Below are 26,567 nucleotides of genomic sequence, written 5' to 3'. Positions count from 1 at the left end.
AACCTGTGTCACTGGAGCTGTGAGGCTGTGACAGTACCCAGAACAGAACCCGGGTTACTGGAGCTGTGAAACTGCGGCAGTACCCAGAACAGAACCTGTGTCACTGGAGCTGTGAGACTGTGGCAGTACCCTGAACAGAACCTGTGTCACTGGAGCTGTGAAACTGCGGTAGTACCCAGAACAGAACCTGTGTCACTGGAGCTGTGAAACTGCGGCAGTCCCCAGAACAGAACCTGTGTCACTGGAGTTGTGAGACTGTGGCAGTACCCAGAACCAGCCCGGGTCACTGGAGCTGGGAGACTGTGGCAGTACCCAGAACAGAACCCATGTCACTGGAGCTGTGAGACTGTGACAGTACCCAGAGCTGAACCCGGGTAACTGGAGCTGTGAAACTGTGACAGTGCCCAGAACAGAACCCGGGTCACTGGATCTGTGAGACTGTGACAGTACCCTGAACTGAACCTGGGTAACTGGAGCTGTGAGACTGTGACAGTACTCAGAACTGAACCCGGGTAACTGGAGCTGTGAGACTGTGACAGTGCCCAGAACAGAACCCGGGTCACTGGATCTGTGAGACTGTGACAGTACCCTGAACTGAACCTGGGTAACTGGAGCTGTGAGACTGTGACAGTACTCAGAATTGAACCCGGGTCAGTGGAGCTGTGAGACTGTGACAGTACCCAGAATTGAACCCGGGTAACTGGAGCTGTGAGACTTTGGCAGTGTCCAGAACCGAACCCGGGTCACTGGAGCTGTGAGACTGTGGCAGTACCAAGAACAGAACCTGTGTCACTGGAGCTGTGAGACTGTAAAAGTACCCAGAACAGAACCCGGGTAACTGGAGCTGTCAGACTGCGGCAGTACCCAGAACAGAACCTGTGTCACTGGAGCTGTGAGACTGTGACAGTACCCAGAACTGAACCCGGGTAACTGGAGCTGTGAGACTGCGGCAGTACCCAGAACAGAACCTGTGTCACTGGAGCTGTGAGACGGTGGCAGTACCCAGAACAGAACCTGTGTCACTGGAGCTGTGAGACTGTGGCAGTACCCAGTACTGAACCCGGGTCACTGGAGCTGTGAGGCTGTGGCAGTACCCAGTACTGAACCTGTGTCACTGGATCTGTGAGACTGTGGCAGTACCCAGTACTGAACCCGGGTCAATGGAGCTGTGAGACTGTGGCAGTACCCAGATCCGAACCCGGGTCACTGGAGCTGGGAGACTGTGACAGTACTCAGAATTGAACCCGTGTAACTGGAGCTGTGAGACTGTGGCAGTACTCAGAACTGAACCCGGGTAACTGGAGCTGTGAGACTGTGGCAGTACCCAGAACAGAACCTGTGTCACTGGAGCTGTGAGACTGTGGCAGTACCCAGAACTGAACCCGTGTCTCTGGAGCTGTGAGACTGTGACAGTACCCAGAACAGAACCCGGGTTACTGGAGCTGTGAAACTGCGGCAGTACCCAGAACAGAACCTGTGTCACTGGAGCTGTGAGACTGTGGCAGTACCCTGAACAGAACCTGTGTCACTGGAGCTGTGAAACTGCGGTAGTACCCAGAACAGAACCTGTGTCACTGGAGCTGTGAAACTGCGGCAGTCCCCAGAACAGAACCTGTGTCACTGGAGTTGTGAGACTGTGGCAGTACCCAGAACCAGCCCGGGTCACTGGAGCTGGGAGACTGTGGCAGTACCCAGAACAGAACCCATGTCACTGGAGCTGTGAGACTGTGACAGTACCCAGAGCTGAACCCGGGTAACTGGAGCTGTGAGACTGTGACAGTGCCCAGAACAGAACCCGGGTCACTGGATCTGTGAGACTGTGACAGTACCCTGAACTGAACCTGGGTAACTGGAGCTGTGAGACTGTGACAGTACTCAGAACTGAACCCGGGTAACTGGAGCTGTGAGACTGTGACAGTGCCCAGAACAGAACACGGGTCACTGGATCTGTGAGACTGTGACAGTACCCTGAACTGAACCTGGGTAACTGGAGCTGTGAGACTGTGACAGTACTCAGAATTGACCCCGGGTCAGTGGAGCTGTGAAACTGTGACAGTACCCAGAATTGAACCCGGGTAACTGGAGCTGTGAGACTTTGGCAGTGTCCAGAACCGAACCCGGGTCACTGGAGCTGTGAGACTGTGGCAGTACCCAGAACAGAACCTGTGTCACTGGAGCTGTGAGACTGTAACAGTACCCAGAACAGAACCCGGGTAACTGGAGCTGTCAGACTGCGGCAGTACCCAGAACAGAACCTGTGTCACTGGAGCTGTGAGACTGTGACAGTACCCAGAACTGAACCCGGGTAACTGGAGCTGTGAGACTGCGGCAGTACCCAGAACAGAACCTGTGTCACTGGAGCTGTGAGACTGTGTCAGTACCTAGAACAGAACCTGTGTCACTGGAGCTGTGAGACTGTGGCAGTACCCAGTACTGAACCCGGGTCACTGGAGCTGTGAGGCTGTGGCAGTACCCAGTACTGAACCTGTGTCACTGGAGCTGTGAGACTGTGGCAGTACCCAGTACTGAACCCGGGTCAATGGAGCTGTGAGACTGTGGCAGTACCCAGATCCGAACCTAGGTCACTGGAGCTGGGAGACTGTGACAGTACTCAGAACTGAACCCGTGTAACTGGAGCTGTGAGACTGTGGCAGTACTCAGAACTGAACCCGGGTAACTGGAGCTGTGAGACTGTGGCAGTACCCAGAACAGAACCTGTGTCACTGGAGCTGTGAGACTGTGGCAGTACCCAGAACTGAACCCGTGTCTCTGGAGCTGTGAGACTGTGGCAGTACCCAGAACTGAACCCTGGTAACTGGAGCTGTGAAACTGTTGCAGTACCCACAACAGAACATGTGTCACTGGAGCTGTGAGACTGTGGCAGTACCCAGAACTGAACCCGGGTCACTGGAGCTGTGAGACTGTGGCAGTACTTAGAATTGATCCCAGGTCAGTGGAGCTGTGAGACTGTGACAGTACCCAGAACTGAACCCAGGTCACTGGAGCTGTGAGACTGTGGCAGTACCCAGAACAGAACCTGTGTCACTGGAGCTGTGAGACTGTGACAGTACTTAGAATTGAACCCAGGTCAGTGGAGCTGTGAGACTGTGACAGTACCCAGAACTGAACCCGGGTAACTGGAGCTGTGAGACTGTGGCAGTACCCAGAACAGAACCTGTGTCACTGGAGCCGTGAGACTGTGACAGTACTTAGAATTGAACCCGGGTCACTGGAGCTGTGAGACTGTGACAGTACCCAGAACTGAACCCGGGTAACTGGAGCTGTGAGACTGTGACAGTGCTCAGAATTGAACCCGGGTCAGTGGAGCTGTGAGACTGTGACAGTACCCAGAATTGAACCCGGGTAACTGGAGCTGTGAGACTGTGACCGTACTCAGAACTGAATCCGGGTAACTGGAGCTGTGAGACTGTGGCAGTACCCAGAACAGAACCTGTGTCACTGGAGCTGTGAGACTGTGACAGTACCCTGAACAGAACCCGTGTAACTGGAGCTGTGGGACTGTGGCAGTACTCAGAACTGAACCCGGGTAACTGGAGCTGTGAGACTGTGGCAGTACCCAGAACAGAACCTGTGTCACTGGAGCTGTGAGACTGTGGCAGTACCCAGAACTGAACCCGTGTCTCTGGAGCTGTGAGACTGTGGCAGTACCCAGAACTGAACCCTGGTAACTGGAGCTGTGAAACTGTTGCAGTACCCACAACAGAACATGTGTCACTGGAGCTGTGAGACTGTGGCAGTACCCAGAGCTGCACCCGGGTCACTGGAGCTGTGAGACTGTGGCAGTACCCAGAACAGAACCTGTGTCACTGGAGCCGTGAGACTGTGACAGTACTTAGAATTGAACCCGGGTCACTGGAGCTGTGAGACTGTGACAGTACTCAGAATTGAACCCGGGTCAGTGGAGCTGTGAGACTGTGACAGTACCCAGAATTGAACCCGGGTAACTGGAGCTGTGAGACTTTGGCAGTGTCCAGAACCGAACCCGGGTCACTGGAGCTGTGAGACTGTGGCAGTACCAAGAACAGAACCTGTGTCACTGGAGCTGTGAGACTGTAAAAGTACCCAGAACAGAACCCGGGTAACTGGAGCTGTCAGACTGCGGCAGTACCCAGAACAGAACCTGTGTCACTGGAGCTGTGAGACTGTGACAGTACCCAGAACTGAACCCGGGTAACTGGAGCTGTGAGACTGCGGCAGTACCCAGAACAGAACCTGTGTCACTGGAGCTGTGAGACTGTGGCAGTACCCAGAACAGAACCTGTGTCACTGGAGCTGTGAGACTGTGGCAGTACCCAGTACTGAACCCGGGTCACTGGAGCTGTGAGGCTGTGGCAGTACCCAGTACTGAACCTGTGTCACTGGATCTGTGAGACTGTGGCAGTACCCAGTACTGAACCCGGGTCAATGGAGCTGTGAGACTGTGGCAGTACCCAGATCCGAACCCGGGTCACTGGAGCTGGGAGACTGTGACAGTACTCAGAATTGAACCCGTGTAACTGGAGCTGTGAGACTGTGGCAGTACTCAGAACTGAACCCGGGTAACTGGAGCTGTGAGACTGTGGCAGTACCCAGAACAGAACCTGTGTCACTGGAGCTGTGAGACTGTGGCAGTACCCAGAACTGAACCCGTGTCTCTGGAGCTGTGAGACTGTGACAGTACCCAGAACAGAACCCGGGTTACTGGAGCTGTGAAACTGCGGCAGTACCCAGAACAGAACCTGTGTCACTGGAGCTGTGAGACTGTGGCAGTACCCTGAACAGAACCTGTGTCACTGGAGCTGTGAAACTGCGGTAGTACCCAGAACAGAACCTGTGTCACTGGAGCTGTGAAACTGCGGCAGTCCCCAGAACAGAACCTGTGTCACTGGAGTTGTGAGACTGTGGCAGTACCCAGAACCAGCCCGGGTCACTGGAGCTGGGAGACTGTGGCAGTACCCAGAACAGAACCCATGTCACTGGAGCTGTGAGACTGTGACAGTACCCAGAGCTGAACCCGGGTAACTGGAGCTGTGAGACTGTGACAGTGCCCAGAACAGAACCCGGGTCACTGGATCTGTGAGACTGTGACAGTACCCTGAACTGAACCTGGGTAACTGGAGCTGTGAGACTGTGACAGTACTCAGAACTGAACCCGGGTAACTGGAGCTGTGAGACTGTGACAGTGCCCAGAACAGAACACGGGTCACTGGATCTGTGAGACTGTGACAGTACCCTGAACTGAACCTGGGTAACTGGAGCTGTGAGACTGTGACAGTACTCAGAATTGACCCCGGGTCAGTGGAGCTGTGAAACTGTGACAGTACCCAGAATTGAACCCGGGTAACTGGAGCTGTGAGACTTTGGCAGTGTCCAGAACCGAACCCGGGTCACTGGAGCTGTGAGACTGTGGCAGTACCCAGAACAGAACCTGTGTCACTGGAGCTGTGAGACTGTAACAGTACCCAGAACAGAACCCGGGTAACTGGAGCTGTCAGACTGCGGCAGTACCCAGAACAGAACCTGTGTCACTGGAGCTGTGAGACTGTGACAGTACCCAGAACTGAACCCGGGTAACTGGAGCTGTGAGACTGCGGCAGTACCCAGAACAGAACCTGTGTCACTGGAGCTGTGAGACTGTGTCAGTACCTAGAACAGAACCTGTGTCACTGGAGCTGTGAGACTGTGGCAGTACCCAGTACTGAACCCGGGTCACTGGAGCTGTGAGGCTGTGGCAGTACCCAGTACTGAACCTGTGTCACTGGAGCTGTGAGACTGTGGCAGTACCCAGTACTGAACCCGGGTCAGTGGAGCTGTGAGACTGTGACAGTACCCAGAATTGAACCCGGGTAACTGGAGCTGTGAGACTGTGACCGTACTCAGAACTGAATCCGGGTAACTGGAGCTGTGAGACTGTGGCAGTACCCAGAACAGAACCTGTGTCACTGGAGCTGTGAGACTGTGACAGTACCCTGAACAGAACCCGTGTAACTGGAGCTGTGGGACTGTGGCAGTACTCAGAACTGAACCCGGGTAACTGGAGCTGTGAGACTGTGGCAGTACCCAGAACAGAACCTGTGTCACTGGAGCTGTGAGACTGTGGCAGTACCCAGAACTGAACCCGTGTCTCTGGAGCTGTGAGACTGTGGCAGTACCCAGAACTGAACCCTGGTAACTGGAGCTGTGAAACTGTTGCAGTACCCACAACAGAACATGTGTCACTGGAGCTGTGAGACTGTGGCAGTACCCAGAACTGCACCCGGGTCACTGGAGCTGTGAGACTGTGGCAGTACCCAGAACAGAACCTGTGTCACTGGAGCCGTGAGACTGTGACAGTACTTAGAATTGAACCCGGGTCACTGGAGCTGTGAGACTGTGACAGTACACAGAACTGAACCCGGGTAACTGGAGCTGTGAGACTGTGACAGTGCTCAGAATTGAACCCGGGTCAGTGGAGCTGTGAGACTGTGACAGTACCCAGAATTGAACCCGGGTAACTGGAGCTGTGAGACTGTGACCGTACTCAGAACTGAATCCGGGTAACTGGAGCTGTGAGACTGTGGCAGTACCCAGAACAGAACCTGTGTCACTGGAGCTGTGAGACTGTGACAGTAGCCTGAACAGAACCCGGGTAACTGGAGCTGTGAGACTGTGGCATTACCCAGAACAGAACCTGTGTCTCTGGAGCTGTGAGACTGTGGCAGTATCCAGAATCGAACCCGGGTCACTGGAGCTGTGAGACTGTGGCAGTACCCAGAACCGAACCCGTGTCACTGGAGCTGTGAGGCTGTGGCAGAACTCAGAACTGAACCCGGGTCACTGGAGCTGTGAGGCTGTGACAGTACTCAGAACAGAACCCGGGTCACTGGAGCCGTGAGGCTGTGGCAGTACCCAGAACAGAACCTGTGTCTCTGGAGCTGTGAGACTGTGGCAGTATCCAGAATCGAACCCGGGTCACTGGAGCTGTGAGACTGTGGCAGTACCCAGAACTGAACCCGTGTCACTGGAGCTGTGAGGCTGTGACAGTACCCTGAACAGAACCCGGGTAACTGGAGCTGTGAGACTGTGGCAGTACTCAGCACTGAACCCGTGTAACTGTAGCTGTGAGACTGTGGCAGTACTCAGAACTGAACCCGTGTAACTGGAGCTGTGAGACTGTGGCAGTACTCAGAACTGAACCCGGGTCACTGGAGCTGTGAGACTGTGGCAGTACCCAGAACTGAACCCGGGTAACTGAAGCTGTGAGAGTGTGGCAGTACTCGGAACTGAACCCGGGTCACTGGAGGTGTGAGGCTGTGTCAGTACCCAGAACAGAACGCGTGTCACTGGAGCTGTGAGACTGTGACAGTCCCCAGAACTGAACCCGGGTAACTGGAGCTGTGAGACTGCGACAGTACTCAGAACTGAACCCGGGTATCTGGAGCTCTGAGACTGTGACAGTACACAGAACAGAACCCGGGTAACTGGAGCTCTGAGACTGTGACAGTACCAGAACTGAACCCGTGTCACTGGAGCTGTGAGACTGTGACAGTACCTAGAACAGTGAGTGTGTTAATATTAATCTGTTTTTCTGTCGCTGTGTTAATATTCCTGAGGACAGTGGGGGTGTTTTACACTTCACTGGGTGTATCTGACCGTGGGTCATGATGTCCGCAGTGTGTGAGTGAGTATGTTAATAGTAATCTATGTTCTCTGTCACTGTGTTCATATTCCTGAGGACTGTGGGGTGTTTTACACTTCACAGGGTGTATCTGAGTGTGTGATGATGTACACAGTGTTTCAGTGAGTGTGTTAATATTAATCTGTGTTCTCTGTTACTGTGTTTATATTCCTGAGGACAGTGGGGGTGTTTTACACTTCACTGGGTGTATCTGACCGTGGGTCATGATGTCCGCAGTGTGTTATTGAGTATGTTAATGGTAATCTGTGTTCTCTGTCACAGTATTAATATTACTGTGGACGGGGGGGTTGGCATGCACTTCCCAGGATATATCTGACTGTGGATCATGATGTGCACAGTGTGTCAGGGAGTGTGTTACTATTAATCTGTGTTCTCTGTCACTGTATTAAAATTACTGAGGACCATGGGTGTGTTTTACACTTCACAGGGTGTATCTGACTGTGGGTCATGATATACACAGTGTGTTATTGAGTATGTTAATAGTAATCTGTGTTCTCCGTCACAGTATTAATATTGCTGAGGACGGTGGGGTTTGTATGCACTTCACTGGGTGTATCTGACTGTGGATCATGATGTACACAGTGTGTCAGTGAGTGTGTTAATATTAATCTGTGTTCTCTGTCACTGTGTTAATATTCCTGAGGACAGTGAGGTTGTTTTGCAGTTCACAGGGTGTATCTGACTGTGAGTGATGATATACATAGTGTGTCAGTGAGTGTGTTACTATTAATCAGTGTTCTCTGTCAGTGTGTTTATATTCTTGAGGACAGTGGGGGTGTTTTACACTTCCTGGTGTTTAACTGACTGTGGGTCATGATGTACACAGTGTGTTAGTGAGTATGTTAATATTCATCTGTGTTCTCTGTCAGTGTGTCAATATTCCTGAGGTCAGTCGGGGTGTTTTACACCTCACAGTGTGTAACTGACTGTGGGTCATTATGTACACAGTGGGTCAGTGAGTGTGTTAATATTAATCTGTGTTCTCTGTCAGTGTGTCAATATTCCTGAGGTCAGTCGGGGTGTTTTACACTTCACAGTGTGTAACTGACTGTGGGTCATTATGTGCACAGTGTGTCAGTGACTGTTTTGATATTAATCTGTGTTCTCTGGCAGTGTGTTAATATTCCTGAGGACAGTGGGGGTGTTTTACACTTCTCTGTGTGTATCTGACTGTGGGTCATGATATACACAGTGTGTCAGTGAGTGTGTTAATATTAATCTGTGTTCTCTGTCAGTGTGTTAATATTCCTGAGGACAGTGAGGGTGTTTTACACTTCTCTGTGTGTAACTGACTGTGGGTCATTATGTACACAGTGTGTCAGTGAGTGTGTTGATATTAATCTGTGTTCTCTGTCACTGTGTTAATATTCCTGATGACAGTGGGGGTGTTTTACACTTCTCTGTGTGTTTCTGACTGTGGGTCATGATGTACACAGTGTGTCAGTGAGTGTGTTAATATTAATCTGTGTTCTCTGTCCAGTATTAATATTCCTGAGGACAGTGGGGGTGTTTTACGCTTCACAGGGTGTATCTGACTGTGGGTCATGATGTACACAGTGTGTTAGTGAGTGTGTTAATATTAATCTGTGTTCTCTGTCAGTGTGTTAATATTCCTGAGGACAGTGGAGGTGTTTTACGCTTCACAGGGTGTATCTGACTGTGGGTCATGATATACACAGTGTGTCAGTGAGTGTGTTAATATTAATCTGTGTTCTCTGTCAGTGTGTTAATATTCCTGAGGACAGTGGAGGTGTTTTACGCTTCATAGGGTGTATCTGACTGTGGGTCATGATGTACACAGTGTGTTAGTGAGTATGTTAATATTAATCTGTGTTCTCTGTCAGTGTGTCAATATTCCTGAGGACAGTGGGGGTGTTTTACACTTCACAGGGTGTATCTGACTGTGGGTCATGATGTGCACAGTGTGTTAGTGAGTGTGTTAATATTAATCTGTGTTCTCTGTCCAGTGTTAATATTCCTGAAGACAGTGGGGGTGTTTTACACCTCACAGGGTGTAACTGACTGTGGGTCATGATGTGCACAGTGTGTTAGTGAGTATGTTAATATTAATCTGTGTTCTCTGTCAGTGTGTTAATATTACTGAGGACAGTGGGGGTGTTTTACACTTCACAGGGTGTATCTGACTGTGGGTCAAGATGTACACAGTGTGTTAGTGAGTGTGTTAATATTAATCTGTGTTCTCTGTCAGTGTGTTAATATTACTGAGGACAGTGGGGGTGTTTTACACTTCACAGGGTGTATCTGACTGTGGGTCAAGATGTACACAGTGTGTTAGTGAGTGTGTTAATATTAATCTGTGTTCTCTGTCAGTGTGTTAATATTACTGAGGACAGTGGGGGTGTTTTACACTTCACAGGGTGTATCTGACTGTGGGTCATGATGTACACAGTGTGTTAGTGAGTGTGTTAATATTAATCTGTGTTCTCTGTCCAGTGTTAATATTCCTGAAGACAGTGGGGGTGTTTTACACCTCACAGGGTGTAACTGACTGTGGGTCATGATGTACACAGTGTGTCAGTGAGTATGTTAACAGTAATCTGTGTTTTCTGGCACTGTGTTAATGTTCCTGAGGACAGTGAGGTTGTTTTACATTTCACAGGGTGTATCTGACTGTGGTTCATGATGTACACAGTGTGTTAGTGAGTGTGTTAATATTAATCTGTGTTCTCTGTCTCTGCGTTAATATTCCAGGGGGCAGTGGGGGTGTTTTACACTTCACAGGGTGTATCTGACTGCGGGTCGTGACGTTCTCAGTTTGTCAGTGAGTATGTTAACAGTGATCTGTGTTTTCTGGCATTGTGTTAATATTCTTGATGACAGTGGGAGTGTTTTACACTTCTCTGTGTGTATCTGACTGTGGGTCATGATGTACACATTGTGTCAGTGAGTGTGTTAATATTGATCTGTGTTCTCTGTCAGTGTGTTAATATTCCTGAGGACAGTGGGGGTGTTTTACACTTCACAGGGTGTATCTGACTGTGGGTCATGATTTACACAGTGTGTCAGTGAGTGTGTTAATATTAATCTGTGTTCTCTGTCAGGTGTTAATATTCCTGAAAACAGTGGGGGTGTTTTACACTTCACAGGGTGTATCTGACTGTTGGTCATGATGTATACAGTGTGTGAGTGAGTATGTTAATAGTAATCTGTGTTCTCTGTCAGTGTGTTAATATTCTTGATGACAGTGGGAGTGTTTTACACTTCTCTGTGTGTATCTGACTGTGGGTCATGATGTACACAGTGTGTCAGTGAGTGTGTTAATATTAAACTGTATTCTCTGTCACTGTGTTAATATTCCTGATGACAGTGAGGTTGTTTTACACTTCTCTGTGTGTATCTGACAGTGGGTCATAATGTACACAGTGTGTCAGTGAGTGTGTTAATATTAATCGTGTTCACTGTCACTTTGTTAATATTCCTGAGGACAGTGGGGGTGTTTTACACTTCACAGGGTGTATCTGACTGTGGGTCATGATGTCCACAGTGTGTCAGTGAGTGTGTTGATATTAATCTGTGTTCTCTCTCAGTGTGTTAACATTCCTGAGGACAGTGGGGGTATTTTACACTTCGCAGGGTGTATCTGACTATGGGTCATGATGTACACAGTGTGTCAGTGAGTGTGTTAATATTAATTGGTGTTCTCTGTTAGGTTTAAATATTCCTGTGGACAATGGGGGTGTTTTACACTTCACAGGGTTTATCTGACTGTGGGTCATCGTGTACACCGTGATTCAGTGAGAGTGTTAATATTAATTGGTGTTCTCTGTTAGGTTTAAATATTCCTGTGGACAATGGGGGTGTTTTACACTTCACAGGGTGTATCTGACTGTGGGTCATGATGTACACCGTGATTCAGTGAGAGTGTTCATATTAATCTGTGTTCTCTGTCAGTGTGTTAACATTCCTGAGTAGAGTGGGGGTGTTTTATACATCACAGTGTGTATCTGACTGTGGGTCATGATGTCCACAGTGTGTCAGTGAGTGTGTTGATATTAATCTGTATTCTCTGTCAGTGTGTTAATATTCCTGAGGGCAATGGGTGTGTTTTACACTTGAGAGGGTGTATCTGACTGTGGGTCATGATGTACACAGTGTGTCAGTGAGTGTGTTCATATTAATCTGTGTTCTCTGTCAGGTGTTAATATTCCTGAGGACAGTGGGGGTGTTTTACACCTCACATTGTGTAACTGACTGTGGGTCATGATGTACACATTGCGTCAGTGAGTGTGTTAATGTTACTCTGTGTTCTCTGTCAGTGTGTTAATATTACTGAGGACAGTGGGGGTGTTTTACACTTCACAGGGTGTATCTGACTGTGGGTCAAGATGTACACAGCCTTTCCCTTTCCTGGGGTGTGAGTTGGGTTCAGTACCACTTCACTTTGTTTTAACAAAGGCCGGGTTCAAACTATCCCTTGTCCAGTGACCATTTTATATGACATTCCTTGTGGCTATTTGATGTCACCTGCACTGCGGCCATTTTAAGTGACATCTGCTGTGGCCATTTTAAATGATATGCCCTGTGTTCTGTTTGCTGTCACCTGCACTGCGTCAATTTTAAGCAGCATTTGCTGTGGCCATTTTAATGATATGCACTGTGGTCTGTTTGATGTCAGCTGCTCTGCGGCCATTTTAAGCCACATCTGCTGCAGCATTTTAAATGATATGTCCTGTGTTCTGTTTGATGTCACCTGCACCTAGACCATTTTCAGCGACATGCGCTGTGGCCATTTTAAATGATATGCACTGATGTCTGTTTGATGTCACCTGCACTGCGGCCATTTTAAGCGACATGTGCTGTGCTTATTTTAAATGACATTATGTGTGGCTGTTTGATGTCACCTGCACTGTCGCCATTTTAAGCGACATCTGCTGCAGCCATTTTAAATGATATGCACTGTGGTCTGTTTGAAATGAGAGTAATCCACTGCGATCATTTTCAATGTTTTCTGTCCACAGCAGTGAATGTAACAGGTTATAAATGAGAATGAAGACTCATAAAGGATAATAAATAAAAGACAATCAGAAAGGATTATAAAGATTTACAAAGTGTTAGGATCAATTATAAACAGTTTATAAAGGTCAGTAAATGTTTATGAATGTTTGTAATAGATCCATGGTCATAGGCCCCACCCTCCGCTCTGTCTCCATCGTGACAGACCCCGCCTTCATTGCTCCGTGATCCGCTAAACAGCCCGCCCCCCCAGCAACAGACCCCGCCCCTCCCCGTCACCCTGGAAACAGACCCCGCCCCCACTCATCCGTCACCGGGGAAACAGACCTGAATCAGACCCTGCTCCCACTCCCCGTAACCCTAGAAACAGACCCCGTCCCCACTGCCTGTCACTGGTGAAACACACCCCGCTTACACTACTCCGTCACAGAGAAAGAGACCCACGCCCCCACTCCTCCATTACCGGCGCAACAGACCACGCCCCCACTCCTCTGTCATTGGTGAAACAGATCCCGCCCCAAACAATCCGTCACCGAGAAACAGACCACGCCTCCACTCCAATCCGTCACCGGGGAAACAGACCCCGCCTTCACTCCTCCGTCACCGGGGAAACAGACCCCGCCTTCACTCCTCCGTCACCGGGGAAACAGACCCCGCCTTCACTCCTCCGTCACTGGGGAAACAGACACTGCCCCACTCCTCCATTACCTTGGAAACAGAGCATGCCCTCACACCTCCATCAACCTGGAAACAGACACCGCCCTCCCACCTCCGTTACCCTGAAAATAGACCTTGCCCCATTCCTCCGTCACCGGGGAAACAGACACCGTCCCCACCCCTCCGTCATCGGGGAAACAGACTCCGCCCCCACCCTTCCGTCACCGGGGAAACATGGTCACAGGCCCCTCCCCTGCTCTGTCCCTGTGGTGACAGGCCCAGCCCACGCTCTGTCTCCATGGCGACAGGCCCCTTCCCCACTTTGTCTCTGTGGTGACAGGCCCCGCCCCCTCCTCTGATCATTGAATTAATTTAACAATTGTAGTAAAGGGATATTTCAGCACATTCTTCAAATGCTGTCTGAACTGAGTCTGGGTCACGGCATAAATCGCAGTGTTTGTGCAGCAACTCAGAAGCTGCAGCATGAAGCCCAATTGCATCAGAAATTCAGGTAGATAAACAGACCGATAACCCAACCACGTCATTCGGTTATATATCGCACCCAGCATGAACAGCGCCCACAACAGGATGAAATTCCCCGAGATAACCAACAGTAAAATGATGGATTTCCTTCGAGTCTCCATCTCTGCATCTCTGCGACTCTCCCCACTGCTGTGAGCCCGGAGTCTCCTGCGTACTCTGCTGCTCACTAAAATGTGTCTGACGGTGAGAGCGTTGAGCAGCAGAATCACCACAAATGGGAGCCCCGGGTTTAGAATGTTGTGGAGGAACTCGATTGCTCCCCAGGCACGAGACTGCATAACATCCTGTGTTATATTGCATAACCAGGGGCTGTTCTCCAGCAAATACCGACCCCTTAACATAAAATACCAGAAGATGTTCTTTAAACAGCTCAGCACAGTCACTGTTCCCACAACCACAGCCGACGTTTTCTCGGTGCAATATTTACTTTTCAGCTTCTGGCAACAAATAGCCACAAATCGATCAAAGGTGAAAGTGACGGTGAACCAGACAGAGCAGTCTGTGGCTGCGTAAAGCAGGACGGCATGGATATTACATATGGGGATGGATGTCAGGAACCGAAACTCTTCCAGATAAATTATAGGAATGTGTCTCAATATCAGATCTAGGATAATGACCAATAGATCCGCCGCTGACATGGCCACCAGGTAGCGAGTGACACATTTGGAGAGACCACACTTTCCCCGAGACAGGATCCCAATCGTTAGCAAGTTAACTGTGAGGAAGGGAAATAAACAGAGAAATTATACATCAGGCTGGAGCAAAGTTACCAGTTTGATTGAGGACTTATTGAGATTTATAAATGTGTTCCTGTATTCAGTAATTTATTAAAGCAATTGAACCTGAATGAACAAATGGGAAGGTCTGTGATACGGTGGAAGACACAAGAGATTAAATAATAAAAGGATGATATTGAAATTGTTAAACTGAATGTTGATCATAATCCTCCCCCTCCTTTTTTTCCCCGTCTGGTTTAAAAGCGGTTCCATCTCCAATCTCCCAGTTCTGATGAAGGGTCACCGACTTGAAACATTAAACTCTGTTTCTCTCTCAACAAATCCTGCCAGACCTGCTGAGTATTTCCAGCATTTTCTGATCTTGTTTCAGATTTCCAGCATCTGCAGCACTGTGGTCTTGTATAGAGAGTTAAATGTTGAACTGGCTGAGAGACTCTGTCTGAATGCCTGTGGTGTGATCTATTTGTGTGTGTGTCTGTGTGTGTGTGAGAGAGAGAGAGAGCACGCGCGTGCGAGAGAGAGAGCGCACGCGTGCGCGCATGTGTGTGTGTGTGTTTGTGAGAGAGAGAGAGTGTGTGTGTGTGTGTGTGTGTGTGTGTGAGAGAGAGAGAGCGTGTGTGTGTGTGTTCGTGAGAGGGTGTGTGTGAGAGATACAGGGCGTGTGTGTGTGAGAAAGAGAGAGTGCGCATGTGTGTGAGAGTGTGTATGTATGCCTGTCTATCTGTGATAGAGAGAGCATGCACATGTCTGTGTGTGAGAGAGAGAGAGTGTGTGTGTGTGAGAGAGAGGGCGTGTGTGTGTAAGAAAGAGAGAGTGCGCATGTGTGTGAGAGTGTGTATGTATGCCTGTCTATCTGTGATAGAGAGAGCATGCGCATGTCTGTGTGTGAGAGAGAGTGTGTGTGTGTGAGAGAGAGGGCGTGTGTGTGTAAGAAAGAGAGAGTGCGCATATGTGTGAGAGTGTGTGTGTATGCGTGTCTATGTGTGATAGAGAGAGCAGACGCGTGTGTGTCTGAAAGAGAGAGAGTGTCTGTGTGTGTGTGAGATAGAGAGAGAGCATGCCTGTTTATGTCTGAGAGTGTGTGTGTTTGTGTGTGTAAGAGAGAGTGTGTGTGTATGTAAGATGTAGAGTGTGTGTATGTCTGTGAGTGTGTGTCTGAGAGAGACAGCGTGTGTGTCTGTGTATGTCTGAGAGAGACAGCATGTGTGCTTGTATGTGCCTGAGAGAGAGTGTATGTGTGTGTGTTTGAGAGAGAGAGAGTGTTTGTGTATGTGTGTGTGTTTGAGAGACTGTGTGTGAGCAAGAGTGTGTGTGTGTGAGAGATACGATGTGTGTGAGAGAGCGTGTGCGAGTCTGAGAGAGAGTGAGTGTTTGTGAGAGACAGCATGTGCGTGTGTGTCTGACTGTGTGTGTGTGAGTGTGTGCGTGAGCGAGACAGCGTGTGTGTGTCTGAGAGAGAGTGTGTGTGAGTGCGTCTGAGAGTGAGCGTGTGTATGCGTGTGAGAGTCAGAGTGTGCGTCTGTGTGTGTTTGATTGTCTGAGAGAGTGTGTGTGTGTGCATTTGTGTGCGTGTGTCTGAGAGAGTGCGTGTGTGTGCGTGAAAGAGCATGTGTCTGTGTTTGTGTGTGTGTGCGCATGTCTGTGAGAGAGTGTGTGTGTGTGTGTGAGAGAGAGTGCATGTGTGTTTATGTGCGTCTGAGAGAGAGCATGTGCATGTGTGTGAGAGAGAATGTGTGTGTGTGTGCGTGCGTGTGTATGAGATAGAGTGCGTGTGTGTGTATTTCTGTGCGTGTGTGTGAGGGAGAGAGAGAGCGTGTGTGCATTTGTGGGTGTATGAGTGTGTGTGTGTGTGAGAGAGAGAGTGTCTATGTGTTTTCGTGTCTGAGAGAGCGTGTGTGTGTGTGAAAGAGCATGTGTGTGCGGGTGTGTGTATGTGTCTGTGTGTCTGCAAGTGTGTGTGCGTATTTGTGTGCGTGTGTGAGAGAGAGCATGTGTGTGTGCGTGTGAGAGAGAGTGTGTCTGCGTGTGTGAGAGAGAGAGAGAGCATGTGTGTGCATGGTTGTGAGAGAGGATGTATGAGTGAGAGACACTGTGTGTGTGAGTGTATCTGAACGTGAGCACGTCTGTGAGAGAGAGAAAGTGTGTATGAGTGTGTTTGAGAGAGAGCGTGCGTGTAAGTGAGAGTGTATGTGTGTGAGAGTCTGTGTGTGCGAGAGAGACGGTTTACGTGTCTGAGAGAGAGCGTGTGTGTGTGTGTGTAGGAGTGAGCGTGTGCACTTGTGTGTGTAAGAAAGAGAGCGTGTATGCGAGACAAAGCATGTGTATGTGTGAGTGCGCCTTTGTGTGTGAGAAAGCGTATGTGTGTCTGAGAGAGAATGTGTGCATGAGTGCATCTGACAGCGAACGTTTGTGTGATAGAGAGCATGTGCATGTGCGTGAGTGAGAGAGAGTGTCTGTGTGTGAGAGACAGAGAGAGAGAGCATGTGTGTGATAGTGTGTGTTTGTGTCAGAGAGACTATGTGTGTGTGTGTCTGAGAGTGAGCGTGTGTGTGAGACCTGTGTGTGCGCGCGTGTGGGAGAGTGAGAGTACTTGTGTGTGTGAGAGAGAGTGTATGTGAGTGAGAGTGTATGTGTGTGAGAGTTTGTGTGTGCGAGTGAGAGCGTGTGCGTGTCTGAGAGACAGTGGGTGTATGTCAGCGAGAGCGCTCGCCTGTGTATGTGTGTGTGTCTGAGAGAGATTTTGTGTGTGAGTGCGTGTGAGAGAGAGTGTGTGTGCGTGTGAGAGAGAGCGTGTATGTGTGTCTGTGTGTGTTGGAGAGAGAGTGTGTGTGTGTATCTGTGTGAGACAGAGCGTGTGTGAGTGTCTAAGATTGTGTGTGTGTAAGAGAGACAGTGCGTGTGTCAGAGAGAGTGAGTGTGTGTGTGTGTGAAAGAGAGAGAGCGTGTGTGTATATATGTGTGTGTTTGAGAGAGTGTTTGCGTATGTGTGTGAGACTGTGTGTGTGAGACAGAGAGCAGGTGTGCTTGTGTGTGAGAGAGAGATAGAGAGGAAGAGAGTGTGCGCCTGAGAGTGAGTGTGTGAGTGTGAGAGAACATGGGTGTGGGTGTGTTAGAGGGAGAGAGTGTGTGTGTGTGTGTCTGTTTGTATGTGTGTGTTAGAGAAAGTGTGTGTGTGTGTGTGTCTGGTTCAGGGGCGGGGGGTGGGGGCAGGGTGGTGGTCTGTGTGTGTGCGCGCGCGCGTGTCTGTGTTTGTATATGCGTTTGTGTATCTGTCTGCCTCAGTGCCTGGGGTCTGATCGTTGTGTGTGTGTGTGTTTGTATAAATGTCTACCTCAGTACCTTGGGTCTGATCGGGTCAGGGATGTCTCGGATCGAGTCTACAGAATTCTTAAGGGGGAGCAGCCAGATGTCGTGGTACATATCAGTACCAATGACATAACTAGGAAAAGGGATGAGGACCTGAAAAGCGAATATAGGGAGTTAGGTTGGAAGCTGAAAGGCAGGACGAGGAGAGTAGTAATCTCAGGAATGATACCGGTGCCACGTGCTAGTGAGGCTCGAAACAGAGAGCGAGTGCAGCTGAACACGTGGCTACAGAGCTGGTGTAGGAGGGAGGGCTTCATATATGTGGATCATTGGGATACTTTCTGGGGAAGGCGGGACCTGTACAAGAAGGACGGGTTGCATCTGAACTGGAGGGGCACCAATATCCTGGGCGGGAGGTTTGCTAGCGCTCTTCGGGAGGGTTTAAACTAGTTTGGCAGGGGGATGGAAACCGGAGCTACGGATCAGTGGATGGGGTAGCTGTTGAACTGGCAGATACCGAGTGCAGAGAGTCTGTGAGGAAGGTTAGACAGTTGACCGGGCAAAGTTGCAGCCAGTATGATGGGTTGCAGTGTGTCTATTTTAACGCAAGAAGTGTCAGGAATAAGGATGATGAACTTACAGCATGGATCAGTACTTGGAGCTACGATGTTGTGGCCATTACAGAGACGTGGATATCACAGGGGCAGGAATGGATGTTGGATGTTCAGGGGTTTCGGTGCTTAGGGAGGGAGGTAAAAGAGGTGGAGGAGTGGCATTGCTAATCAGGGATAGTATCACAGCTGCAAAAAGGGAGGTCGTCGAGGAGGGTTTGTCTACTGAGTCATTATGGGTGGAAGTCAGAAACAGGAAAGGAGCAGTCACTTTATTGGGAGTTTTCTATAGACCCTCCAGTAGCAACAGAGACACAGAGGAACAGATTGGGAGGCAGATTTTGGAAAGGTGCAGAAGTAACATGGTTGTTGTCATGGGTGACTTCAACTTCTCTAATATTGATTGGAACCTCCTTAGTGCAAATAGTTTGGATGAAGCAGTTTTTGTCAGGCGTGTCCAGGAAGGTTTCCTGACTCAATATGTAGATAGGCCGACTAGAGGGGAGGCTATGTTGTATTTGGTGGTTGGCAACGAACCAGGCCAGGTGGCAGATCTCTCGGTGGGAGAGCATTTCGGTGATAGTGATCACAACTCCCTGACCTTTACTATAGTCATGGAGACGGACAGGAGCAGACGGATTGGGAAAATATTTAATTGGGGGATGGGGAATTACAGTGATATGAGGCAGGAACTGGGGAGATTAAATTAGGAACAGATGTTCTCAGGGAAATGCACGACAGAAATGTGGAGGGTGTTTAGGGAGCACTTGCTGCGACTGCTGGATAGGTTTGTCCCAATGAGGCAGGGAAGGGATGGTAGGGTGAAGGAACCAGGATGACAAGAGATGTGGAACACCTAGTCAAGAGGAAGAAGGAAGCTTACTTAAGGTTGAGGAAGCAAGGATCAGACAGGGCTCTAGAGGGTTACAAGATGGCCAGGAAGGAACTGAAGAATGGACTTAGGAGAGCGAGAAGGGGACATGAAAAAGTCTTGGCGGGTAGGATTAAGGAACATCCCAAGGCGTTCTACACTTATGTGAGGAACAAGAGGATGGCCAGAGTGAGGGTAGGGCTGATCAGGGATAGTGGAGGGAACTTGTGCGTGGAGTTAGGGGAGGTCCTTAATGGATACTTTGCTTCAGTATTCACTAGTGAGAGGGACCTTGTCGTTTGTGAGGACAGCGTGAAACTGGCTGATATGCTCGAACAGGTTGATGTGAAGAAGGAGGATGTGCTGGAAATTTTGAAAGACATGAGGATAGATAAGTCCCCGGGGCCAGACGGTATAAACCCAAGGTTAGTACGGGAAGCGAGGGAAGAGATTGCCGCGCCTTTGGCGATGATCACTGGAGTGATCCACTGGAGTAGTACCAGATGATTGGAGGGTGGCAAATATAATTCCCTTGTTCAAGAAAGGGAATAGGGGTAACCCTGGGAATTACAGACCAGTCAGTATTACGTCAGTGGTGGGCAAATTATTGGACAGAATTCTGAGAGACAGGATTTATGATTATTTGGAAAAGCATAGTTTGATTAGAGATAGTCAGCATGGCTTTGTGAGGGGCAGGTCATGCCTCACAAGCCTTATTGAATTCTTTGAGGATGTGACAAAACACATTGATGAAGGGAGAGCAGTGGATGTGGTGTATATGGATTTTAGCAAGGCGTTTGATAAGGTTCCCCATGGTAGGCTCATTCAGAAAGTAAGGAGGCATGGGATACAGGGAAATCTGGCCGTCTGGATACAGAATTAGCTGGCCCATAGAAGACAGAGGGTGATAGTAGATGGAAAGTGTTCAGCATGGATGTCAACACGGATCGTTGTGTGTGTGTGTGTTTGTATATCTGACTGCCTCAGTGCTTGGGGTCTGACCATTATGTGTGTGTGTTTATTTGTGTGTTTGTCTATCTGTCTGCCTGATTGCTGGGGGTGTGATCAAAGTTTGTGTGTGTTTGTATATCTGCCTGCCTCAGTGCATGGTGTCTGATCGGTGTTTGTGTGTGTGTGTTTGTATATTTGTCTGCCTCAGTGCCTGGTGTCTGATCGGTGTGTGTGTGTTTGTATATCTGTCTGCCTCAGTGCCTGGTGTCTGATCGGTGTGTGTGTGTTTGTATATCTGTCTGCCTCTGCATGGTGTCTGATCGGTGTTTGTGTGTTTGGATATCTGTCTGCCTCAGTGCCTGGTGTCTGATCGGTGTTTGTGTGTGTTTGTATATCTGCCTGCCTCTGCATGGTGTCTGATCAGTGTTTGTGTGTTTGTATATCTGTCTGCCTCAGTGCCTGGTAACTGATCGGTGTTTGTGTGTGTGTGTGTGTGTTTGTATATTTGTCTGCCTCAGTGCTTGGTGTCTGATCAGAGTGTGTGTGTGTGTTTGTATATTTGTCTGCCTACAGTGCCTGGTGTCTGATCGGTGTGTGTGTGTTTGTATATCTGTCTGCCTCAGTGCCTGGTGTCTGATCGGTGTGTGTGTGTGTGTGTGTGTTTGTATATCTGTCTGCCTCAGTGCCTGGTGTCTGATCGGTGTGTGTGTGTTTGTATATCTGTCTGCCTCAGTGCCTGGTGTCTGATCGGTGTGTGTGTGTGTGTGTGTTTGTATATCTGTCTGCCTCAGTGCCTGGTGTCTGATCGGTGTGTGTGTGTGTGTGTTTGTATGTCAGTCTGCCTCAGTGCCTGGTGTCTGATCGGTGTGTGTGTGTGTGTGTGTGTGTTTGTATATCTGTCTGCCTCAGTGCCTGGTGTCTGATCGGTGTGTGAGTGTGTGTGTGTTTGTATATCTGTCTGCCTCAGTGCCTGGTGTCTGATCGGTGTGTGTGTGTGTGTTTGTCTATTTGTCTGCCTCAGTGCCTGGTGTCTGATCGGTGAGTGTGTGTGTGTTTGTATATCTGTCTGCCTCAGTGCCTGGTGTCTGATCGGTGAGTGTGTGTGTGTTTGTATATTTGTCTGCCTCAGTGCTTGGTGTCTGATCAGAGTGTGTGTGTGTGTTTGTATATCTGTCTGCTTCAGTGCCTGGTGTCTGATCGGTGAGTGTGTGTGTGTTTGTATATCTGTCTGCCTCAGTGCCTGGTGTCTGATCGGTGAGTGTGTGTGTGTTTGTATATCTGTCTGCCTCAGTGCCTGGTGTCTGATCGGTGTGTGTGTGTGTGTGTGTTTGTATGTCAGTCTGCCTCAGTGCCTGGTGTCTGATCGGTGTGTGTGTGTGTGTGTGTGTGTGTGTGTGTGTGTGTGTGTGTGTGTGTGTTTGTATATCTGTCTGCCTCAGTGCCTGGTGTCTGATCGGTGAGTGTGTGTGTGTTTGTATATCTGTCTGCCTCAGTGCCTGGTGTCTGATCGGTGAGTGTGTGTGTGTTTGTATATCTGTCTGCCTCAGTGCCTGGTGTCTGATCGGTGTGTGTGTGTGTGTGTTTGTATGTCAGTCTGCCTCAGTGCCTGGTGTCTGATCGGTGAGTGTGTGTGTGTTTGTATGTCAGTCTGCCTCAGTGCCTGGGGTCTGATTAGCGTGTGTTGTTTGTACATCTGTTTGCCTCAGTGCCTGGTGTCTGATTGTTCTGTGTGTTTTTGTATATCTGTCTGCCTCAGTGCCTGGGTCTGATAGGTGTGTGTGTGTGTGTGTTTGTATATCTGTCTGCCTCAGTGCCTTGTGTCTGATCAGTGTGTGTGTTTGTATATCTGTCTGCCTCAGTGCCTGGTGTCTGATCGGTGAGTGTGTGTGTGTTTGTATGTCAGTCTGCCTCAGTGCCTGGGGTCTGATTAGCGTGTGTTGTTTGTACATCTGTTTGCCTCAGTGCCTGGTGTCTGATTGTTCTGTGTGTTTTTGTATATCTGTCTGCCTCAGTGCCTGGGTCTGATAGGTGTGTGTGTGTGTGTGTGTTTGTATATCTGTCTGCCTCAGTGCCTTGTGTCTGATCAGTGTGTGTGTTTGTATATCTGTCTGCCTCAGTGCCTGGTGTCTGATCGGTGAGTGTGTGTGTGTTTGTATATCTGTCTGCCTCAGTGCCTGGTGTCTGATCAGTGTGTGTGTTTGTCTATCTCTCTGCCTCAGTGTCTTGGGGTGTGGTTGGTGTGTGTTTTTGTATGTTTGTATATCTGTCTGCCTCAGTGCCTGGGTCTGATAGGTGTTTGTGTGTGTGTTTGTCTATCTGTCTGCCTCAGTGCTTGGTGCCTGATTGGTGTTTGTGTGTGTGTTTGTATATCTGTCTGCCTCAGTACCTGATGTCTGATCGGTGAGTGCTTGTGTGTTTGTCTATCTGTCTGCCTCAGTGCCTGGTGTCTGATCGGTGTGTGTGTGTGTGTGTGTGTGTGTGTTTGTATATCTGTCTGCCTCAGTGCCTGGTGTCTGATCAGTGTGTGTGTTTGTATATCTGTCTGCCTCAGTGCCTGGTGTCTGATCGGTGAGTGTGTGTGTGTTTGTATATCTGTCTGCCTCAGTGCCTGGTGTCTGATCAGTGTGTGTGTTTGTCTATCTCTCTGCCTCAGTGTCTTGGGGTGTGGTTGGTGTGTGTTTTTGTATGTTTGTATATCTGTCTGCCTCAGTGCCTGGGTCTGATAGGTGTTTGTATGTGTGTTTGTCCATCTGTCTGCCTCAGTGCCTGGTGCCTGATTGGTGTTTGTGTGTGTGTTTGTATATCTGTCTGCCTCAGTACCTGATGTCTGATCGGTGAGTGCTTGTGTGTTTGTCTATCTGTCTGCCTCAGTGCCTGGTGTCTGATCGGTGTGTGTGTGTGTGTGTGTGTGTGTGTGTTTGTATATCTGTCTGCCTCAGTGCCTGGTGTCTGATCAGTGTGTGTGTTTGTATATCTGTCTGCCTCAGTGCCTGGTGTCTGATCGGTGAGTGTGTGTGTGTTTGTATATCTGTCTGCCTCAGTGCCTGGTGTCTGATCAGTGTGTGTGTTTGTCTATCTCTCTGCCTCAGTGTCTTGGGGTGTGGTTGGTGTGTGTTTTTGTATGTTTGTATATCTGTCTGCCTCAGTGCCTGGGTCTGATAGGTGTTTGTGTGTGTGTTTGTCTATCTGTCTGCCTCAGTGCCTGGTGCCTGATTGGTGTTTGTGTGTGTGTTTGTATATCTGTCTGCCTCAGTACCTGATGTCTGATTGGTGAGTGCTTGTGTGTTTGTATATCTGTCTGCCAACCAAATCAGAACTCAGTGATGCCATTGATTCTCTAGCCAGCGGAAAAGCCCCTGGGAAGGACAGCATTACCCCTGAAATAATCAAGAGTGCCAAGCCTGCTATACTCTCAGCACTACATGAACTGCTATGCCTGTGCTGGGACGAGGGAGCAGTACCTCAGGACATGCGCGATGCCAACATCATCACCCTCTATAAAAACAAAGGTGACCGCGGTGACTGCAACAACTACCGTGGAATCTCCCTGCTCAGCATAATGGGGAAAGTCTTTGCTCGAGTCGCTCTAAACAGGCTCCAGAAGCTGGCCGAGCGTGTCTACCCTGAGGCACAGTGTGGCTTTCGTCAGAGAGATCGACCGTTGACATGCTGTTCTCCCTTCGCCAGATATAGGAGAAATGCCGTGAACAACAGATGCCCCTCTACATTGCTTTCATTGATCTCACCAAAGCCTTTGACCTCGTCAGCAGACGTGGTCTCTTCAGACTACTAGAAAAGATTGGATGCCCACCAAAGCTACTAAGTATCATCACCTCATTCCATGACAATATGAAAGGCACAATTCAACATGGTGGCTCCTCGTCAGACCCCTTTCCTATCCTGAGTGGCGTGAAACAGGGCTGTGTTCTCGCACCCACACTTTTTGGGATTTTCTTCTCCCTGCTGCTTTCACATGCGTTCAAGCCCTCTGAAGAAGGAATTTTCCTCCACACAAGATCAGGGGGCAGGTTGGTCAACCTTGCCCGTCTAAGAGCGAAGTCCAAAGTACGGAAAGTCCTCATCAGGGAACTCCTCTTTGCTGACGATGCTGCTTTAACATCTCACACTGAAGAGTGCCTGCAGAGTCTCATCGACAGGTTTGCGGCTGCCTGCAATGAATTTGGCCTAACCATCAGCCTCAAGAAAACGAACATCATGGGGCAGGACGTCAGAAATGCTCCATCCATCAATATTGGCGACCACGCTCTGGAAGTGGTTCAAGAGTTCACCTACCTAGGCTCAACTATCACCAGTAACCTGTCTATAGATGCAGAAATCAACAAGCGCATGGGAAAGGCTTCCACTGCTATGTCCAGACTGGCCAAGAGAGTGTGGAAAAATGGCGCACTGACACGGAACACAAAAGTCCGAGTGCATCAAGCCTGTGTCCTCAGTACCTTGCTCTATGTCAGTGAGGCCTGGACAACGTATGTCAGCCAAGAGCGATGTCTCAATTCATTCCATCTTCGCTGCCTCCGGAGAATACTTGGCATCAGGTGGCAGGACCGTATCTCCAACACAGAAGTCCGAGAGGCGGCCAACATCCCCGGCTTATACACCCTACTGAGCCAGCGGTGCTTGAGATGGCTTGGCCATGTGAGCCGCATGGAAGATGGCAGGATCCCCAAGGACACACTGTACAGCGAGCTCGCCACTGGTATCAGACCCATCAGCCGTCCATGTCTCCGCTTTAAAGACGTCTGCAAACGCGACATGAAATCCTGTGACATTGATCACAAGTCGTGGGAGTCAGTTGCCAGCGTTTGCCAGAGCTGGCGGGCAGCCATAAAGACGGGGCTGAAGTGTGGCGAGTCGAAGAGACTTAGCAGTTGGCAGGAAAAAAGACAGAAGCGCAAGGGGAGAGCCAACTGTGTAACAGCCCCGACAAACAAAATTCTCTGCAGCACCTGTGGAAGAGTCTGTCACTCTAGAATTGGCCTTTATAGCCACTCCAGGCGCAACTTCACAAACCACTGACCACCTCCAGGCGCTTATCCATTGTCTCTCGAGATAAGGAGGCCAAAGAAGAATATCTGTCTCAGTGCCTGGGGTCCGATCTGTGTGTTCCTGTGTTTGTTTGTATGTCAGTCTGCCTCAGTGCCTGGTGTCTGATCGGTGTGTGTGTGTGTGTGTGTGTGTGTTTGTATATCAGTCTGCCTCAGTGCCTGGGGTCCGATCTGTGTGTTTGTGTGTGTGTTTGTATATCTGTCTGCCTCAGTGCCTGATGTCTGATCGGTGAGTGCTTGTGTGTTTGTATATCTGTCTGTCTCAGTGCCTGGTGTCTGATCCGTGTGCCTTTGTGTGTGTGTGTGTGTGTGTTTGTATATCTGTTTGCCTCAGTGCCTGCGCTCTGATTGGTCTGTATGTGTATGTGATTGTTTGTGTGTTTGTATATTTGTGTGTCTCAGAGCCTGCGCTCTGATTGGTCTGTATGTGTGTGTGTGTGTTTGCATATCTATCTGTCTCAGTTCCTCTGGTGTGATATGTGTGTGACTGTTTGTGTGTATATCTGTCTGCCTCAGTGCCTGGTGGAGGGGGGGGGGCGTGTGTGTGTGTGTGTGTTTGTGTTGTGTGTGTGTTGTCTGCCTCAATGTCTGGTGTCTGATCAGTGTGTGTCTGTGCTTGTATATCTGTCTGCTTCAGTGCCTGTGGTCTGATCGGTGTGTGTGTGTTTGTTTGCATATCTGTGTGCCTCAGTGACTGGGATCTGATTGGTCTGTGTGTGTGTTTGTATATCTGTCAGCCTCAGTGCCTGGGGTCTGATCGGTGTGTGTGTGTTTGTATATCTGTCTGACTCAGTGCCTGTGGTCTGATGGATGTGTGTCTATGTTTGTGTATCTGTCTGACTCAGTGCCTGTGGTCTGATCGGTTTGTGTCTGTGCCTGTGTATCTGTCTGCCTTAGTGCCTGGGTTCCGATCGCTGCGTGTGTTTTTGTGTGTTTGTGTATTTGTATATCTGTCTACGACAGTGGCTCCTGTCTGATCGGTGTTTGTGTGTGTGTTTGTATATCTGTCTGCCTCAGTGGATGGTGTCTGTGTGTGTTTTTGTCCATCTGTCTGCTTCAGTGCCTTGTGCCTGGCCGGTGTTTGTGTGTGTGTTTGTATATCTGTCTGCCTCAGTGGATGGTGTCTGCGTGTGTTTTTGTCCATCTGTCTGCTTCAGTGCCTTGTGCCTGGCC

At 49.4% G+C, this 26,567-nt stretch overlaps 1 protein-coding gene across 1 annotated transcript in view; it reads right to left on the bottom strand.

Moving 5' to 3' along the window:
- Positions 1-13,668: 13,668 nt before the first annotated feature.
- LOC137384050 (probable G-protein coupled receptor 139) overlaps positions 13,669-26,567 on the bottom strand; it is a 59,031-nt gene continuing 46,132 nt past the window's right edge. The window contains exon 3 of the mRNA XM_068057613.1: positions 13,669-14,567. Within this exon, the coding sequence (XP_067913714.1) occupies positions 13,669-14,567 (899 nt within the window). The remainder of the gene's footprint in view (positions 14,568-26,567) is intronic.

The sequence above is a fragment of the Heterodontus francisci genome, chromosome 25 (assembly GCF_036365525.1).
Source record: "Heterodontus francisci isolate sHetFra1 chromosome 25, sHetFra1.hap1, whole genome shotgun sequence".
Taxonomy (NCBI): Eukaryota; Metazoa; Chordata; class Chondrichthyes; order Heterodontiformes; family Heterodontidae; genus Heterodontus; species Heterodontus francisci.
The sequence above is the reverse complement of the archived record's forward strand: the minus strand, read 5'-3'. Positions and strand labels throughout refer to the sequence as shown.